Genomic DNA, 21,718 nt, shown 5'->3' with positions numbered 1-21,718 from the left:
AGAGAGGAGAAACAGACAGATTTTCTTGCTAGCAAGGGTAGCCTCCAGAGCTCACACACCAAGAGTGAGGCTCCAAGATTCGCAAATGAGAGACTACCCCGGTCTTTATTTATACTTCAGTGGGTGGTTGTTCCTTACATTGGAATGTGTGTGTGTGTGTGTGTGTGTGTGTGTGTGTGTGTGTGTGTGTGTGTGTGTGTGTGTGTGTGTGTGTGTGTGTGTCAGAGTGTGACCCCATAAACGACTTCCCTTAACCTGCTGGTCTGGAAAATCCAACAGTTCATCTATATGTAAAAAGGCACTTAGACTAAAACTGACACAGCTATGTTAATCCTACCGTAAAACAATAAGACAAGGTACAACCTTTCCCATGCTCCTAGGATGTGGGGGTGAAGTCAGAACACCCTGGGAAGTACACACCGTTGTTACAGACTTCCTAGGATGAGACATTCTTTAAATATGTCACCAACTATATACTTCTAAACACAAATGATTACATGCAGTGTTCTACCTTATGCAAACATATAATTAAAAGATTATACTGACTACTAAATACAATTTTCCATTGACACACGCACAGTTGTTTGTCGCCAGATGCCACATTTATTTATAGTTTTCACTTGTTATGACCGACCACCGTCTGACAGCTCCGGTCTCAGCTGATTTCCAGCCTCCCCTCCGCTCCTCTCCCGTCTCACTATAAAAGGGAAGGAAACCATCATCAGTCCAAACGCCATCAGCTGTTCTCACCTGCGTCTCCAGCACAGCCCCGTTGAGCTCACTACACCACTCCTCCCCTGCAGCCGCGCCCGGGACCACACCTCTGCCACAATGCTATTCTGCATGCTTTTAAACCATTTAAAATTACAATTCATAGTTTTTTTATGTGAACTATATAATGTTAAATTACTATTAAACAAATGACTGACTAAGTATTTTAGGCTTTAGTTTACTTCCACATTCCATATAAATCAGGTATCATACAAAAATAAAAATAGCTTCAAATACAGTCATGACAATAAAAGAATATGACTTTAAGGACTTAACAACATTACTTCAGTTATAATACACCAACATCTCTGACACATTAGCACTAAGGGAACACTTAATGACCTGGTGGTTTTTGTCCATAAAACTACTCGTCTAAGATTACCACAAAGTAAAAGATCTCTTCAGCAAAATTATGCAACATTTTAGGCACTATTGCCCCGATCAAATTAGTCAGCTGGGATTTTTTTATTCTAAACATGAACAACTGTTACAGCAACAGACATGGACTACTGGTGTCCCACACAACAACTCAATGTCCACTATGTGAAGGAGCCAAACACATGCCTGCTCCTCTCGGTAACTGAGATAAACTGCTGGCATATTGGTTTTACATCTATACTGTCCAGTCTCTCCTGGTGGACACACAGCAGCATTGTTTAATCTCATTTGAGTCATTGTTGGCCTTAGCCATCCTTTTAGTCTTCTGAGATCACTGCAGTATCTTTCATCCTAAGAACATGCGTTTTATCCTCAGATTAAAATTATTATTCTGTGCTTGATGTGCCTCACCTTTGGCCCTGGCTCTTCCCCTCTGACTGCACTAGGACATATTGCTACCTGATAAAATAACACATTGATTTGTGCCATATAAAAAGTGAGACATGTCAATTCAGATTATTTGTCAAATATACACTAATGAATCAATTTACATCAGCAGCCTAACAATTGTTATGATGATAAATACTAGTTCATCTATAGCACCAAATCATCAGTCAGTCACCTGCGTCTTGTAGCGTAGCTTCTGATTGGGCAGACCACCGTTTTACCTCCCTCGTGGTTACTTCTTCCCTCCGTATGTTTTGTTTATACTGGGGAATGAGGAAGATGGCGTTGTGATCAGAATTCCCAATGAGGGCTGCGCCCAGGTCCTTGTTTTGAAGCGAACTCAGCACATCATGTCCGAATTACATGATGTGCTGAGTTCTCATTGTAGCAGCAGACTTTAATAAAGCGAACCTCAGACAAGTCATGCCAAACTTTTACCAGCATGTCTCGTGTCCAACGAGGGGGGATCAAATTTTGGATCACTGCTACACGCCATACAAGCAGGGCTACAAAGCTGTCTCACACCCGGCTTTTGGGAAGTCTGACCACAGACTTATATAATATATATATATATATATATGTTCTTCCTCTCCCCCCCCCCCGTTTTTGCACATGTCGAGGAGTGTGTCAGGCTACATTTCACTGTGTGTTATACTTGTATAACTATGCATGTGACAAATAAAGAACCTTGAACCTTGACCTTGCCTCTTCACCTCTGTCTGAGCTACAACATGGCAGAGCTGCCTCTGTCACCTGACAAATAGGACATACATGTCAATAGGAATAAAATGTGAAGCTGCTTCAGTGTTTCTCTCAATTTGTGCAGATCTTGACTCATCAGTAATGTTTGTGGGGTGAGTGCATTTTTAAAACAATTTGTGCAAACTGCATTACAAGGTGGATATTTGCAAAACCACCTCATAAAATATTGTCTCACAAATTAACCCTATGAATATGTCAGTACCATTAGGATGAAATTATTGTGTCACCAACATTTAACGTTAGACATATAATTTTAACAGCCTCAGTAAACTAATATCCTGGCTTGCTCGAGTCTGCCGTTTTCTCTGATAGTTTCAATCAAAATTAGAAATGCTGCTCTGAGAGACTGAGATAACTAATAGTGCTGCCTCTTGTGCAGTTAGTTTCCAAAACACGTTATTAATGGGTACATACAGTTTTAGACTGATGTGGGCCAAAGCCTAGCATAGCCTGTAACGTTATTATGACGGACACATTTTATGAGTTAATTTGGCTTTAAGTAGGGATGGGTATCAAAACCCGGTTCTTGTTGAGAACCGGTTCCCACTGTTTCAATTCCTTGGAATTGTTTGCCATTTTTGCAAACGATTCCCTTATCGATTCCAGTCGCCCCGAATGACGTCACCACGTTGCGGAGCGTCATTTACCTGGCAGGAAACACGGCGCCTAAGCAGCTCAAACGCTCAAAAGTTTGGATATACTTTACGACAACAGGGCAACTTGCAATACTTGCAATGTAGATATTTCATTTAAGGGAGGAAACACTACGAATATGCAAAAGCATTTGCTCACAAAACACGCGATAACCTTAAATGAATGTCGTGTTTTTAATTCCGCTCCGGACTCGTGAATCTCAACCCAGCAGCAGCGGTAACGTTTGCATGTCCTCTCCCGTTAATGCGGCAGGTAAATAATCAACTAACAGTGCATATTGTGTTAGCGCGATCTGCCTTATTACAAAACCTGCCATTACTGTGCATTTAGGTGACCATGATAAGAGAGACAGACAGAGTCTGGCTCAGATGCTGGCAGTTCTCGCTGCAGTCTACCGGTAGCGTCTCCTTTCAGGCCAGGATAGACGAATGTCACCGAGCAGTGACTAAGTTTGTGGTTAAAGGCTTGCACCCATTTGCCACAGCAGATGCCCCCGATTTTTGGTAAGTGAATGTGTTTAATTGTAGGCAGGGACATTACTGGATATTCTTGTGTAATTGCTACAGAATAATTTATGTTATACTTTGTTATTGCTACAGACGAATATTTATTTTATTATTTTACATTTACAATTTTTGTTTCCTGGGGACCCTGTGACACCCCGTTGAAGAGCCAGGCTGTGGATCTCTTTGTAAGGCTGTAAGGCTTTGTAAGGCCATGTTACTCCTAAATGTCTGTCTTGTTCAAAGAGAAGATATAAAACAAAGTTCTAAGCTAATCGACCTTAGTGTTCTCCTTTTTAAAAAATAAGAATCGATAAGAGAATCAATAAAGAATCGAATCGTTAAACAGAATCAAAAATGGAATCGGAATCGTGAAAATCTTATCAATACCCATCCCTAGCTTTAAGTGACTTACAGGTTTCTTTGAAAAATACTTTCTTATATCCAGGTTCTTCCTTTTTGCTGCCGTCCTCCTCTCCTCCTCGCAGCGCAGGCTTTCTGCTGCTAAAGCTAAACAGAGCTCCCTGAAAGCCACAGCCAATCACATTGTCCATATTTGTCATATGAGGTCGGACTCCAGTAGAGAACGTAATTAAACTCTTTCTGCACCGCTGGGTGAATGAGACGCTGACAGATCGTTTTTTTCTTTCTATTGGGTTTGTTTTTCTTTACTCGAAGAGATCAAATTATTGGTGGGGACAATTCAATAATCGCTGAATATTGGTGGGGACATGTCCCTTCCGTCCATGCCAAATCTACGCCCTTGCATTTATCCATGTTTTACCAGTTATCTGGGTCGAAGTCCCAGGGGCAGCAGTGTAAAGCACTCAGCAGGGGTTGTAAATGGGAAATGGTGTGTGTGTTCGCAGAAGCACATTTTTTCCAAGTGCTTTCCTCACTATTATCCACATGCATCCATACACCGATGGATGCATCGGAGAGCAATTTGGAGTTAGTATCTTCCTCATGCCCATTTGGTATTCAGCCTAGGGGAAGCCAGGAATCGAACCACCATCCTTCCAATCGGTAGATGACCTGCTCTACGGCCTGAGCTACAGCCACAGAACAGAATGAAGGCTGAGATAACCTTTGGGGAAAACTAATTCCCCACTAACATCTAACCTTATTTAGTTATATTGTTAGACTACAAGTAGTTCAACAACAGATGAGAGTAAGAAAAGGATTTTAGTAGTTAAACATTTCTGACATTGTTTCAACAGCTCCAAGAAACATGTCAAAAAGTCTAAATTTACTCTGATTGTGGTATTTTTATTTTTAAATATTAATAGAGCAGTTATGACAACAAATTCTTCTTTTTGTGAAAAAATATTATTTTACTTTCAGTGTGATCCCAGCAGACATTAAACAGATGTAAGTGTTTCAGTTGGTGATCCAAAACCAACAGGAAGTTTAAGTAACTATGTTGGGAAACCACATTATTTATATATTGAGGCTAAATAAAAATAGCAATTGCAAAGTTTATTTATTCAAATAATTATTAAGGAAAATATACTTGGCATAAACTGAATGTATTCCAGTAAAGTAAATATTTAAACAGAAACCAGAATATTTGGTTTCATTTGATCCGATTCCAACAAGTATAATATTTGACATTGTACTTTTGCTACAAAATTACATAGAAAATTTATACGTAATCAGATTAATTGCATTTAAGTAAAAAGTTTATTTTCAAGCCATTTCTTGCATATATTTTTTAGGTTCTCAAGCTAACACACGCCTTGCCATCATTGCTGGCACTGCCATTGCTGCCGTTGTGGTTGTGATAATCTTCTATGTAATTGCCCGGAGATGTGGTAAGTTTATTCTTGCATTAGGGAGTTGTTGCTGTTGTTGCCGTTGTTGTGTGCTAAATGTGTGCATGTTAACTACTTTGTTATAAGTAGAATTAAACAAGCTAAAAAGGAAAAAAAAACATGCAAAAGATATACAGGATTATATGCCATGATATCAAATACACAAAATAATACATATTCATATTTTACCAATATCACTAATATGACAAAAATACATCAAAACAAAATCACTAAGTTATTTTGTGATTATTATAAGGTAACTTCTAAAAAGTATCCAACTGTGCTAACCTGCAACACAGTGAATTTTACCTTTAGAACCTGTACAAACTAAAATACATCGGCTTCTTTGTTGCAAAGTAATATTCACCTTTTGGCTAAATTTGACATTTTTAGCCTTTCAGATAAATCTCTCATTTTAATTGTGCTATGAATGATTATTTTTAAGCTTTCTGTTTATCCAAAATAACAAGCTACTATAAACTGTCCATCCACTTTTGACTGTCTGTCTGTCTCTGTGTGTGTGTGTGTGTGTGTGTGTGTGTGTGTGTGTGTGTGTGTGTGTGTGTAGGTGCAACGAACGAGCAAATCTTTGAATCTTGTGGCAAACCCTTTTTTAAGCTCGCAATGGCATGCTCTGAGCTGCTTCAAAAAACGGAATAAAAGGGTTTGATTTTTTGTCTTTTGGATACTAAAGATTTTTCATTCATACTGTTTTTAATAGCTTTTAGCACACTTGTTATATCTGTCTTTCTTATATCTCTTTTGAAAAAAAAATCTGTATGCTTGAATGTTGTAGTCAATCGATTTTCTGTTTATGCTTAAAAAAATGTTCTGTTTAAAGATATTTATGAAATTGGGTGGTATGTATAACCTGCTTTTCTATAACTAATGAGCACTGTGGTGAAAATGGTCACTTCTGCTTGCATGACATGTTTCATCAAATAGACCAAATCAGATGTTCCTCACATTACATATGATCAATAAGACTGAGATCCCTCGGCTCAGACAAAAGCTTGTATGTGTGTTAGGATTTAGCCTAAACAGCAGGCACAGATACACAGAAATAGGAAGGTTTTTGATTTGATTATGTATAACAATGGGAAGAAGTAATTTGTGTTGTGATTGATAAACACTAATGTTCAAGTAAAGTTCAATAACGGGTGTTAAAAAGATAAAGATAGAATAAGTACTCAGAAATAAAAAAAATGTATTGAATGACGGAAGGGGAATAATAAATTTCTGTTTGAGATTATAAGAAATCATGAAATGCAGTTATGCATAAAATGGGGGGGGGGGTGGATGATTGTTAACATCAGATGTTGTTCGTATCATAAAAACCTCTGCAGTTAATGATTATTCGCAGTTTCCCTGGGGGCATTGTCAAAGTGAGCAGAAGACTGGAAGACTCTGGTTGACATAGTCTTTTTTTTTATACCCACTAGAGATAATTTTTTTAAACTTTTCTTTAAACTCTTACATTTTGAATGTGAATATTATTAACTGATTGAGCTGTTTCATTTGTTGTTTCTAAATTGCTTAATAAAGTATCTTTTTTTGCGATTAAAGTACATTTTGTGGACATTTCATTCTTTTGACGTAAAGATTGAACTTGGGCATGATTATTAACATCTACTTTTTTAAGGTTCTTATAAGTTATTCTAGTGTTTTAAAACTAACAGATCCCTGTGGTCTATTTTAGACCGGGGAGGGGGGGGGAAGGTTAATGAATTATGCTAATAGTGAGTAAAAAGTAAACAGTATAATACAGATAAATAAAAAAACACTCCCAAAACAGAAAAAAATTATTACAAATAAATTATTACAAAATATTAATAAAAGAACTATAAAAATGGAGGCAACTTTGCCTGTGGTAGAATGTATACAATGTATGAAAAAATCTTTGCTGCAGATACTAATTTTGTGTTTTAAGATTTATGAGTTTCATGCTTTCATAGTGGCACATGGGAGAACTGACATTTTCTCAGGTGGTACACACTGTAAAAAGTTTGAGAAACACTGATAAGGTAAGTGTATGTGTGCTTTTGGAAAACATTTACAGCTGCAGTACAGAATCTTTGAAACAAGCTAGCATAAAACATTTTTAGAATATAAAAAGAGCACTCTGCTTCTCTTTACAGCTCCTCACTCCACCAGGGAACCGTTTGGCATTTTCTGTGCAAATGTGATGTATGTACTGCGGCAGTCATAAGTTTTAGTAGAGTTGTTGCTGAACCACATAAAAATATATCATTAATTTTAAACTCCCCAATCAATGATAATGTTATGTTGGAATGTTGTTAAAGAGGGTCAAAAATGTTTCAACCCAGTTTGTTTTGCAGATTCTGTATAGCAGCTTTAATATAGGAAGGACACAACTTCCAGATTGTACGAGTAAAATAAGGTTTTTTGTCTTTGTCAGTTTAAGTGATCTAGGTAGCTCTGTTTTGGAAGTTCAGTTAACGCTAGAAATGTGTTTTGGAGTTTGTACGTGCTTTGTCTCTAGGGGCCACCGTAAATATTTATATATAAACATAAAATCACTTGTTTTTACATTAGTAATTCCTTTTGTGCATAATTTTATATTATTGTTAATAATAAATTAATTAAAGCAACAAAACAACCTGAAGAGCCGGTTGGGAGCCGAAAGAGCCGGTTCTCTAAAAAGAGCCGGAAATCCCATCACTAATCGCTCTGGCAGCAACACCGCTAGAGCCAGAGCAGGGGGGAGCTGGAACAAACCATTTTGGGAGGGGGGGGGGTTATCTATACATTTGTTGTTAAAATGTTATGGCTCAACCAGGTATTGTATGCTTTTTATGTTTTTAGTAGTGTGTCACACAAATAGCAAATATTGTCAAAAAAAGTAAGAAATCTTTGGGGGTGCTTAAAATGTGCTAAAATCGCCCCTGGTCAGAAGCGCTCCGTCTTCACTGGACTCAGTGCAAAAAGAGATACAAACTATTAAAATAATGGTAAATGGTAAATGGCCTGTATTTATATAGTGCTTTACTAGTCCCTAAGGACCCCAAAGCGCTTTACATATCCAGTCATCCACCCATTCACACACACATTCACACACTGGTGATGGCAAGCTACATTGTAGCCACAGCCACCCTGGGGCGCACTGACAGAGGCGAATAATAGAGAACAAAGAAACATTTCACGAAGAGTGAAAATAATATCACAACCAAAACCTTGATCTTGGGAATGTTGCTACCTGTAAACTTCATGTATTCAGTGGTTTATACAGTATGAACATTGGATTTAATTTTACTTTGTGTATGTTCATTTTTTTTTTTGCCATATTGAAATTAACCTTATATATTTTTAGATGATTGGTTATGTCTCCTACAGAAGAAAAGTTTAAAAGATGGATTTAGTCATAATTTCAACACATGCAGTGATAAGTAGGATGTATTCTAGATGTTGTGGTAAAAACTACAATTACGGACAAAAACTTCTACATGCATGGGCCACTTGATTAGGTACAACTGCACATTAAACTATACTGGTAGTCACTCTCAATTTGCCTATAAAAAATATAATTGCACCTGTCAGGGAAAACACTTACTGTGCAAAAAAAAAACCAGACTGTTAAAACACATAAATAAAATAATAATAATAATAAATACAAATAAAATATATAATAAAACTTTTCTTCATAGTCAGCAAAGAACAAAAATTATTGGAAACATAGTCAAATTAATGAGCATGAGAGTACAGTATATTCAGCTTTGCAATATATATGAAATATATTCAGTTTTAGAATTTATATTCAGTGTTAAATTTAGCTAGGCTCAAAGTGTTAATTCTAGTTTATTTAAATAAACGACATACTCACATGCAAAAGTGGGGAGGCACCAAGGGTGGAAAGAAGTTAATGTAAGGTGGCACATGCCACCACTGTAGATCTGGCCCTGCTTAGTACATTAGATCATGTTTTAGCTACAAATTTGCTCTCTTGCTGGAACGTTTGGTGTTCATGAAATGTAGTAAATGTGTCTGTTTGTTTACCAATTTATGAATTCATTCATCCTATCATTGAAATAACCACATGAGAGATGATATTGCAAATTAACTGCACACAATAGCAGCAATTTTAGTTGTGCAATATTTCCCATCACTGCTTGCCTTTAGTTTCTCTAGTGTGTATACAAATGCATTGTAGAATAATTTGGGTTTTAGATTGTTACACTCACACTTGTCCATTTTCTAACCAGGAATAGGCTAAACATCTTATTCCATATTTCTCTAGTTTCCTGAATAGTAGATCATATCAGATCTACTGTATGAAAAGCTTTCTGTAGGTCAAGATAAAAACCATCGCAGAATTCATCATTTTATTGATTTTAAAAGACTATGAAACTTAGATTTACTCTCATCAACACAGCGTCAAAGCAGTTTGAGAATTATTCACAACGTTTAATCTATCAGTTAATTTCTGCCACAAACTCCCCTCCATCAATCTTACTCAGTTCACGAGACATCACACACTGGACTGACTGAGAGACATGAACTACTTTTTGTGCAGGTTTTCTTGTATTAAAACAATATTTTCTTCTATGTAAAGGAAGTAAATAAACAACAGAAAGGAAGAGAAATCCTGCCAATTCAGAAAATAGAACAAACTACATAATATGTAGTTTGTTCTATTTAAACTACATAAGACTGGCCACCTATAAAATCCAAATCTTTAAGAAATAAAAATAAATAAAGTTCCAGTGTTATTGTCGTTTAAGCAATGAAACCCTAAAACTGTTGAATTATTGCTTGATTATGTTTATGATAATTACTTACTTTACTTACTTTGGGGTCTAGTGGAAACTGTTTTGAAATAAATTTCTCTCATGTCACTCTGATCTGTTCACAAAGATTCAACAGAGAAAAAGTGCTGCATTGATTTGAATACAATTTCAAAGGTCTATTTGACTTTAATGAACTCTGCAGTGGCTCCATTTCCCCAAATATAAAGTCCAGCATAGAGCGGCTGAGTGAATGTGGTCTGGACTCTGTGGAGGAGAGTCATGGTTTCAGAGACGCTGTAGAAAGACAGAATACCTGCTCTGTGATCCAGGTACACTCCTACTCTGGAGGACCGAGGACCTGAGAGGACAGTTGGGACATTGTTGTGAATAAATGTATAACTGTTTGTGTAACAATATAATGCCCAAGATTTGTCATTGTTTCCAAATCCACATTCACTGCCCCCCCCTGCTCTGCTGATATTCTTGTATGCGACTGCAACACCAACTGCTCCCCCTCTCCACTCCACCTCCCAGTAACAACGTCCAGTCGGACTCTCTCTACTCAGGACCTGACACCATACAGTGAATCTGTCTGGATGATCAGAATAAGACTGTTGTTGTTCCATTCTTCTTACTTTTCTGTTCCCCTCAGATAATAACAGACGTCTGTTTGCTGTCTTTGGATCCAGTGTGATTTCACATGAATATTTTAAGAATCCAGCTCTGGTCTTTGGCTCTGCTGGTGACAGTAAAACATCCTCTTCAGTGACTGTCAGTGAGATGTTTGTCCATTCCTCTCTCAGAATGTCCTGTAGTTTATCTCTGGTCTCTGACACAGCTGCTGTCACATCCTCAAAGTAGCTCAGAGGACGAATATTGATGCTGGATGAGTGTGTAGACTCTCTGAGTGCTGACAGTGAGGGGTAGTTGTGTAGAAACTGGTTGTGATCCTCTGTGTGTGAGAGCTGCTCCAGCTCGCCGTCTTTCCTCTTCAGCTCAGCGATCTCCTGCTCCAGCTTGTCCTGAAGCTCTTTGACTCGACTCACTTCAGTTTCCTGCTGGGATCTGACCTGCTGCTTCACATCAGAGCTTCTTTTCTGGATGAGACGGATCAGCTCAGTGAACATCTTCTCACTGTCCTCCACTGCTTTATCAGCAGAGCCATTGATGGCCTCCACCTCCTGTTGAAGCAGCTTCACATCTTTCTCTCGCTCCTGGATTCTCTGCTGGATGTTTAGTCGTCTCACCTCGAGCTCCTTCTGCTTCTCAGTCCTTTCTGCTGCAGCTGGGACTGTTTCATGGCCTTTATGTTCATCCATTGTGCAGAGATAACAGATACTCTGCTGATCAGTACGACAGAAAATCTTCATCACCTCATCATGACGAGAGCAGATGTTCTCCTGGAGCTTCTTGGAGGGGGCCACCAGCTTGTGTTTCTTTAATGGAGCTGCATCATAGTGAGGTTGGAGGTGTTTCTCACAGTAAGAGGCCAGACAGACTAAACAGGACTTGATAGCTTTCAGCTTCCTCCCAGTGCAGACATCACAGGCCACATCTTCAGGTCCAGCATAGCAGTGATCAGCTGGAGCAGCTTGGAGTCCACTCTTCTTCAGCTGCTCCACTAAAGCTGCAAACATGACGTTTTTCTCCAGGACAGGCCTCGGTATGAAAGTCTTCCTGCACTGAGGGCAGCTGTGGATTCCCTTCCTGTCCTCTTCATCCCAGAAACTTTTAATACAGTTCCTGCAGTAGCTGTGTCCACAGGCTGTAGTCACCGGATCCTTCAGGAAATCCAAGCAGATGGAACAAGAAATTGTTTCACTCTCCAGCTGAACTCCTTTCTGCGCCATTTCTCCTCTCAGTGTCAGTGACTGTGTGAGTTTCTCTTCCTTATAACTGAAAGTAGTCTGAGCTCTGATCTCAACAACATGTTTCTGCAGTGAATGGAGCCTGTCAGCTCTTACACGTCACCACATGTTGGTTACACCCATCTTCAAACTGTAGATCTAAAGGGGAGGGAACGAGGAAACACGTGGACAGAGAGGAGGTGCTGTGTTTAAGAGCAGGAAGAAGAGGGAGGTTATCAGGCTGTGCTTCACTCCAGGAAGAGGAGCAGTTAGAGAGTGAAACTGTGTGTTTAACCATTTTTTATTTACTGCTTCTTCTATATAAATAATTTTTAAAAATCCAGCTTTAATGAACACTGGACAGAAACGTCTCAGGTAACAATAACTGTCAGAACAGCAGAGGCTGCTGACCTAATCAAAGCATATGTAGAGAGCAGGGTTAGGTTAGCAGACATATGCTGGTTGCTTTTATTTATTTATTTATTGCTTTTATAGGCAGTAATCGATGTTGCTGTAACAGGATGAGAACTAGATAAATGCCACTGCATTGCTTTGAACAGTCAGCAGAGTCTGCACATATAATTACAGATATTCCTGCAAAAAGTTAATTACTCAAAAGAATCTTGCATTTTAGTTTTGCATTTATAACAGCTGCTGCAACAGAAATAACCATGTTCTTTACATTAAAATAGCAACAAACCTTTCTGGAACAACTTTCAAGGTTCATGGCGAAGACAAAGATCTAATGACATGAAGACTCCAGTGAAACTTAAAGTATTAGGAACCAGTTTTAATGCGTGACCAACACATTTCCCCTTGTGGCCTTCACCAGGGTCATTGCTAAATACCCTTGTGATTGTGAAAAGACTACTGGTCAAGTCAAAAAGGAGTGTATGGTAAAATGACCAATGACCATGTGACAAGATCAAGCAAGCATTTTTCTGATGTGTTCACCGCTCAATGGTTTGTTGTCATATTGAACAAAATATTAGGTTCTCTTTGTATATTACACTCAGGCATCAGGAAAGAGTGGTAACTAGTTCATAGTTTTTAGCTAATGACATGTCAATCACAAAACATTGCTCAGAAAACGTGCAGATTCTCAGCTAGATCCACCTTCCACTCTTTACTTACAGTTTCACAACAGCAAACAAACATACAAATAAGTTGAAGTAATTGTTTCCTGTATGACTTCACTGGTCTCGCATCAGTAAGGACTTTTGCTCCTTGTTGCTTGAGTTCATTGAGGTGGTGAGCATACATTTATCCCCAGACATGTCCATGTACACAAACATTAAACAACTTCTTTCTGACTTGTTTCACACTTTTGCACCACTTCAGAGGAATCCCCTTAACCTCAAATCACTGTTTTCTTAAGGTATGACTTACCTTCACAGCTGTGTGGATTACGCATCATGTCACAGAAGGTCCACAAGCATAGATGCACGTGTGTGTTCATGTCTGTAAGCTATTATTGTTTCATCTCACTGAAAGCACAAATGCCATCCTCTCTCTCTCTATTTTTATATGAGGATGGGGTGGACAAAATAACAGGAACACCTCACAACAGTGATGGCGCTGAGTTGCAAAGCTGCCTGAGCTGCATTAGAGACTGCGCTGGTGTTATTCACCTATAACGTGCTACAGTTCGTGCTTCCCTGTGTGTGTCGCTTACAAGAAGGTCAACAAACACACCGCAGTGCTGCAGGCAGAACATACATAATCAATCAGCCCTCAGTGCAAGCTACAAAAATAAAATATGGGACACACACACACACACACACACACACACACACACACACACACACACACACACACACACACACACACACACACACACACACAGTCATGTTTTCATATCCTTCCCTAGATGTTTATCCTAACACTAGCCCAGTGCTTCCCAAAAACGGTGCCGTGGCACACAGGTGTGCCGTAGAAGATTATCTGGTTTCACCTGATTAGTACTCCAAGTGACCGCAGTGAGTAACAGGCAGAACAATTACATTCTCTTCCACTAGAGGGCGGTACAACCACCTGTTCTAATTAAGTTGGTTGTCAAACAGAAGAAGATATTACATAATAGTCATGCTGTGAGAACACAGCACATAATAGCAATAGATAAATATTTGAAGAGAAAAAGCAGTCAGTCTGGGTCCTGGAGAAAATTCCAGCCCACATGAAGGCCGTCATGAGTGATGGTCAGAAGAAAGCAAAAAAGGTATACTGGGGACAAATTGAGCCTATTTTGCTAAGATAAATGATCAAAATGCTTTTTGAGACATTTTTGTTTGGTGATGTGCTGTTTGATTTTTCTAATGTGAAATATGTGCCGTGGCTCCAAAAGGTTGGGAAACACTGGTCTAACCTATTCTGTGCCCATAAGGGCTGTTGGTCCCCACAAGTATGGTAAACTTCCAATTTTTGGTCCCCACACAGGTATGTAAACATGGTACACACACACACACTTTTTCCTAGGGGTACATGTGTGTGCATTTAGCCGTATTACTATTTTAGTGGGGACGTTTCTATGTTGTCACCCTTTGGGGACAGAAAAACAGGCCCCTGTAATATAAATCATTAAATCATAGGATGGAGTCTGAGTTTAACTCTGTCTTTTAGTAGATCTCCAACTTTAATTTGTCATGTAAATATCACAGAATTCAGTCTTAAGGCGACTAATTAGTTACTTTAATTATCTGGATACAAATTATAGCACTATGTTGGGCTGGTGTTCTGACTCCAGAGTGGATAAGCAGAAGATGGATAGATGACTTCTTCAGTCTCAGCTGAAGCCTCCACGGCTTTTCATTTGCTTTCTTTTATTTACCTTTTCCTTACTTTGCATCCTATTCTGTTTTATAACCTCTTTGTCCTTATTTACTTTATTTTTCTTCTTTCCTCTTTTGTTTCTTTTTATCCTTCACATTAATGTACTTTTGTTTCTTCATCTTATTCCACTTTCCTTTGTCTTCGGTGTTTCCATCATTCCTGCTTCCACCTTCATTTACTTAGCTTGTCTTCATGTGTTTTTCTCTTTGCTTTATTTCCTTCCTCACTTGTCCTTCCCTATATTTCATTTGTTTCTCCTCTTTGAATTGTTTTTCTTTCCTTCATCTTTCTTTTGTATCCTAATCAATGTTTTCATTCCTTCCATTTCTGCCTCTTCTGTTTCCTCTTCCCCTCTGCCACTTTCTTCCCTTCATTTCCTTCGTCTTTTCTTCTTTCCCATCTTTGGTCTTTCTGGTTCATTTTTTTCACTCTTCAGCTGTTTTTGCTCTCTTTGTTTGGGATTTTGCAGTCGTCTGCCTGTTGTTGTGTCGGCTGGCGGTACGTTATCAGGCTACTACAAACACACATCAAACTCTACACACACTTTCACGCTGCACCTTTCATTTCCAGCAGGTTGTAAAAATAGAAAGCCCATAAAATCTGACTCTTTCATGTCGGAGCATTAGGCAGGAAGAAAACCATCCACATGTGCAGAGCACTGATGAGCAGCAGCACGGACCTGCTGCACAGCTTAGATTTAATTCATTAGTTTTATCAATGAAGCTCAGAGAAAAGGAAAAAAAACACCTACATGCTTCAGTTTTCCTCGTACGGGGTGTTGCAGCCAGTTCTGGTTGCATAATATTATCTGCTCTCCTACAAACTCCCACATACTGAAGCAGAAAGCTCGGTGCGAGGCTCAGACAGGAGATGTGTGGGAAGAGATTCAAAGTCAGAGTTCGTCTCATCCTGGTTGAGAATAAATAAGCTTCCTTTAAACGGATTCTGAGTGTAGTAGAGTCTACTCCAAGACGCTGCTAAAATAAACTCGACTCATTAAAGTCTGGGTTTCCGCTGCTTTAATGAAGCGCAGTTTCTACATTCCTCCACGGAGATCAGATTCAGTCTCGTACCAGTGAAGTTGGTCCGAAAAACCTCAAGCTGACGTTAGAGCTCGCTACATTACCAAGTTCAACGTGGCTTTACGTTCACTTCCATCTGTCAGTCTCTTCTCCTTCCTTTCTCATATTTTTCCTTTTACTCTCTTCTTTCATCTTTTCCTTCCTCCTTTTTCCCTCCTCTTCCATTTTTCCTTCCTTTTCCCTCTCCCATTTTTTCCCTTCCTACCTTCCTCCATCCCTCCTCCCCCATCTTTTCCTTCCTCCTTTCCTTCTCTCCCTCCTCTCCTTGTCCCCCTTCTAGCCAGTTTCTTTTCCTCTTGTTGAATATGAGCGTTTGCAGTAAACAAACATTAAAATGACCAAGGAAGGAAGGAAGAGAACGATGTGTGCTTGTCAGCATTCAGCTCACCTGTAAATTTCAAGTGACGACTTCATTGAGGTCGTATGAGCCATTCTTTTACTTTGGTAAACCAGAGTTTACCTCAAAGCAGCTCTGTGTACACGGCATTTGGCCGTCTTTGTGAGGACATTCATCAACATCAGTGGGTTTCCCCGTGTATTTAGGAAGTACTACTAAGTGCTTAACTAAAACTCTGACCACAGCCTCATTTAAAGTGGTTTTTGTTTTTGTTTTTTGTTTTTTAAATTATTTGGTTTCAGTGGCAGACACCTTCAGCTCACTCATGTTTGGACATTTGGTGCTCTCCTCTTTATGATCAGCTGCAGGTGAAACGTTTAGAGGACATCTGTAAATTGCAGACACATAACCTGCAGTGTTAATACAACACAGGTGTGCATCAAGAGTGAAATCCAACTACCATAAAACTGAGTTACAAATTCTTCTGGGTCACTTTGGTTTGAGTTTTTCATAATAAAAGTCAAAGGAGCTGTAAGAAAAGCAGCAGAAAACTCCCATCACATTTCAAAAGCAATGTTTAAAACACAAAAGACAAGCAGTCAGCACTTTATAAAACTCATCTTTATTGATTCAGAGTCATCCCTCCATCCACGACAATATTTTCTCTGCTGTGTTCTTATAAAAAGCTGAATATGTACATCCTCTTGTATTTACATTATTTTACATGATTACATCGTCAGAGAGCCTCACACCTGCAAAAAGGTCAACTCTCCTGCCTGAAACGTATCACCTGTTGTCAGGGGAAATGAACAATAGAGCAACTTGCTCGTGGGTTGTTGCCTGGCAACAGCAGCTTATCGGATTAATATCGGTAAAGAGGAATTGTTTTTAATTATTTATCTTATTTTTCTAAATATTTCACAAGCTTAGAAAAACATGCGGAGTGACCCCATGTGCTGCGGCAGTGGGTTGGGAAAAACACAAATTTAAAAAGTAATGGAACATATAATGTAGTGCAATGCAAGTTTCTAATGTGAAGTCGTGACGAAAGTACAAACTAATAACAATAAAGTCGATGCACGTGAAAGAGTTTTTGTGCACTTTACATAAACACACAGTCTGAGGAAAGTTTAACAACAAAAACTGTAGCTAACACTAGGCTGCTAAACATCTCCTCATCAATCAACTTAGTCCTGCACAAGAAGGTGAGAGGGAAAAATGATACAAAATACAGGGTGGAAAAATGTCCTAAAAAATATACACAAACCACTGATCAGACTTAATGCTGATTATCTGATAAATCATAGAAAGACATCAAAAGGTGGCTGGAAAACATAATGTGGAGAGCAGACTCAGAGCATAAATGTGGCTCTTTAAAACCTGCTTTGTTCTCTAATGAGAAACAAAACAGGTTTTATTTTATGTCTGTAATATGACTTAAAGTAAAAGCACATAATTACTTAGGTATAAAAATATTTTATCCATGGAGGCAGAAAATGTTCACCGAGGTCATGTGAAGTGTTCAAGGGTCGTTTTCACTTTTCTCTTCTTTATTTTAAAAACTGTGTTAATGCTAATGTTAGCAGCTATGTGTAAAGGCAGGAGAGGCCCCAGTCATTCAGGTCTTAGAGAGTGGTGTACGATTCCGTGGCAACTACTGGTCGCTATGGAAAAATGTGTATTCCCAGACTCGTTGGAGAGTAGTTTCTAGCAACTGCCTGTAGTTTGCAAGGAAGGCGTCGCCTTGTCTGCAAACATCACCAACTATGCAGCTGTTAAACTGAGAAGCACAACACAAACTGAAAACAGAGATAGTTCACCTTCGAAATAAAAGTTGAACCTTTTGAAATGTACGTAGTAAGAAGCAAATTTTCTGTTTTGTGTTGGGGAGCAGTTGGCTAGTGTTTGCAGACAAGTTGGCAACTTCCAAGCGAACTACGGGTGACCACAACAATTTGCTAGCAATACAGTCACAAGGTGGTGCAGCTCAGCCTTCGTGATCAATTTCACAACAGGTAAGTGGTTCATAACCTCTGCACAGCTGAATGAATGACAGGTGTGCAGAAGGAAGAAAAATGATACATATAATAAAATACTACCTAGCAGCAGTCAGCAATCACTTAGCAACCAGTCAGGGGAATATGCAATTTCCCCTAGCAACCAGAGGTTTCCATAGTATCAACAACTGCTCTCTAAGCCTGCGTGACCGAAGCCTAAGCTTTTAAAACATTCAAGACTCTCTCATTAATACTGAGCAGAAAAAAGGCCTCTCTCACACACAGAATGAGTTTAACAGCAACAATAACTCCGTACTTACAAAAGCTCGTGTGTGCAGCCCCCACCCCCTCCAGCCCTGACGGCGAGTAAATAACCACAACCCTGAAACTGAAGGCGCTAAATGGAAGTCAGCCACCTTTTGAACTGTTAACTCCTGTGCTTTCCCCACTTTAATACTTCAGTGTCTCAACAGAAACAGGCTAATGCCAGAGCTGAGCAGCAGCCGGTGCCACCCCTTTGAAAATGTTTAGGCTTTTGGCAGAAAGTTGTTGCACTACAAGTAAAACTGCGGCATAAATCATTTGGACATGTGCGTCTGCGAGTGATTTAGCGTGCAGTAAACCAGAGTAATCGCCTTTCTCTCTTTAAAAATAATGTTTCTGTAAAGCTTGACAAAGTTTCCAGTGTTACAACCATTGCAGATGTGAGGCTCTGCCTGTGGCCAACATGTTTCGAGGGTTTAGTCTTCCCTCTTTTTAATGATGGGAAAAGAAGCTTTAATTCCCGAATTTCACCGTTTCCAACGAATCCCAAACACCAAGCATGTAACTCTGCCGCAAAACAAACAAACAAACAAAAACAAATTGTTTGCCCTCGTTCTTCCTCTCATTGGATACATTCAAGAAATCCAACACTTCTCTTACAAGCCGTCCTCTCTGGGCCATTTTGATTGAAATAAATGCACTTGTTTGTCCATTTACATCCATGTTTTTTGTCCTTGTGGATTTATCAGTCACACTGTTTGAATTATCCACACTGGGTTCATCCACCCGCCTCTGCCAGCCAATCAGAGACGAGCTGTAACATTCACATCTATCAGTTTGACTGACGAGAAGAGTCGGATCCAGTCAGGACTTTGGTCAAAAAAGTCAAAGTGTGATGAGTTTCTGTTACTTTTCTTTAAAAAAAATGAAATAAAATAGCCGACCCCCAAATCCTTTAAAAAAAAAAAAAAATCTGGGCTTTAACCGCGTTTGATGATGTCACTTCCTCCTCAGTCCGTCTCTTTCTTCTTTTCGTCCAGGTCAAAGTCCAGCACGAGAAGTTTGGTCTCCTCAGTGCCGTTTCTGCTGCCGGCGGCGCACACCAGGCGAGTGTCGGACGCTCTGATTCGCCACACGACTCCACCTGGATCAAAGACGTGATTGGTTTAGCCACAGACATGTGATAACAGGTGAGGACATAAATAAAGTTCAGGTACTTATATATTTATTCTTAATATTTAATAACACAGTGAATACTGCATCTACCTGCACCATTACAGTTCATTTAGCGTCTTTTCTACTGAAATGTGAATGTATTTAATCTGTTTGTTAGTTCCACATTAAAATGTTGACACTACAAAAAACCACATAATATATAATTAAGTCAGTTACTAAAAATATCTTCTTTGTAACTTCTTTGTATCATTTTATATGATGATGAAGTTGAGAATTTATTCATTTTTAATTTGTATATTTTTTGGACTGGGAAACACCGGTTGCTATAGAAACGTGTACTTTCTGACAAGATTGGGTGAAACTGGTTCCAAAGAGGTATATGAGCTACACCGAACACCACACTGTGACTGATTTAGTTGCTAGCAGACCTGCCAAGGAAGCAATCTTCTTTACTCTCCTTGCAATACAACTCACCTGCACTGGAAATAATACCGGTCTCCTCTGTTACAATGGATCCAGCCTCTCAGACGTTTCCTCCTTGTAACATTTTACAGCTCTCTCTCTGTATTTAATAAAATCAGCTTGAGGTTGAAACAGCCGTGACTTGAGTCTGCTTGTGGGTTCACTTTCATGCTGGCCTCTCGGCCCTGAAAGCCTGACTTCTCCCTCTCGAGTCACAAATTCACACATTGTGAGCTTCCACTTTGCAGCTCTTCTTAAGAGAAATCTGGTACAAAACTTGCACTTCTAGCTGAAGGGGGACAGGTGGTGGTGAGGGAATTTGTGTGGTTGAAAGCAGAGACAATAGGAATGGAGGTCAGCCAATCAGAATATTGATAACTGGTACGTATTGCAGCTCTTTGTGTTGTGTCTTTCTGGGGGTGTCGATCAGAACAAGCAGCAGCCAATCAAATGCAGTGCAGTCATTTATTTCGTTGGCTCAGATATTTACACAGCACAGTAATGAAGGGCACAGCACAGGTTTTACAGTCTTTGTAATCTGTGAGTGTGCATTGAGCTTTGCTCTGAAGAGGAAATAAAAAACAAGAAATAACATTTAGTTTCATGTCACGTCTGTAGGTTTATATAACAGTTATAATTAATTAAACTAAAACTCGTACACATATTTCTGTGTTAAACTAAGTACATCCTAACTCTGACGTTACAGCGTTCACAAAGACAAACACAGTCCAACATCACCATCTACTGACTACACGGGTTTAGAGCAGCGTGATCATGTGACTACATTTGCACAAACATGAGTATCAAGCTAGTTGCAAACTGTCTGTATCAGTGTTTCCATTCTGAAAGATGTGGAGAGGTTTTAAAAAATAAAATACATATGAAATAAAATAAATTAATAAATCATAACACTTTTAGATTCAAATATTTGATTGAATAAGCAATTCAAGATTTCCAACTTATGATGACAACATAAAGTCTATTCATATATTTTAATGACACAGTAAGTATGTTATATTATTGTGAACATTTAAATATTTAAAGACATAATTAAAGAGATCATCAAGAAATCCTTATTGGACCTCTTTTAAATGTAAAAATGCTGCAGATGTTTGGTAAAAGTAGATCCACAACGACTGCATCCCTGCATCTGTTTCTTTCCTGGTAAAAATTAAAGCAACAATAATGATGACAAAACAGTAAAAACAAACCAAAAAAACGATAAAAACAGAAATGCTACTCAAAACATAAACCTGCTTAACAGATGCTGATCAGTACGACAGAAAATCTTCATCACCTCATCATGACGAGAGCAGATGTTCTCCTGGAGCTTCTTGGAGGGGGCCACCAGCTTGTGTTTCTTTATTGGAGCTGCATCATAGTGAGGTTGGAGGTGTTTCTCACAGTAAGAGGCTGGACAAGATAAACAGGACTTGATGGCTTTCAGCTTCCTCCCAGTACAAACATCACAGGCCACATTTTCAGGTCCAGCAGAGATCAGCTGGAGCAGCTTGGAGTCCAGTCTTCTTCAGCTGCTCCACTAAAGCTGTAAACATGGTGTTTTTCTCCAGAAAAAAAAAGTTTCCTACACCCTACATTTAAATATGTATCACTCTGAACTTTGCCAAGATGTGTCACCCTCATTTAAAT

The 21,718-nt window shown here is 39.0% G+C and overlaps 1 protein-coding gene across 1 annotated transcript; it reads right to left on the bottom strand.

The window, feature by feature from the left end:
* Positions 1–9,738: 9,738 nt before the first annotated feature.
* On the bottom strand, positions 9,739–12,002 carry LOC308393422 (tripartite motif-containing protein 16-like). Its single transcript, XM_080877176.1, has one exon. The coding sequence runs from the start codon at positions 11,922–11,924 to the stop codon at positions 10,251–10,253; it is 1,674 nt and encodes a 557-aa protein (XP_080733302.1). The 5' UTR covers positions 11,925–12,002; the 3' UTR covers positions 9,739–10,250.
* Between the last annotated feature and the right edge of the window lie 9,716 nt (positions 12,003–21,718).

Source organism: Rhamphochromis sp. 'chilingali' (assembly GCF_963969265.1).
Source record: "Rhamphochromis sp. 'chilingali' genome assembly, chromosome: 1".
In the NCBI taxonomy this organism is placed as follows: Eukaryota; Metazoa; Chordata; class Actinopteri; order Cichliformes; family Cichlidae; genus Rhamphochromis; species Rhamphochromis sp. 'chilingali'.
This window is presented reverse-complemented; position numbering and strand designations above follow the sequence as displayed.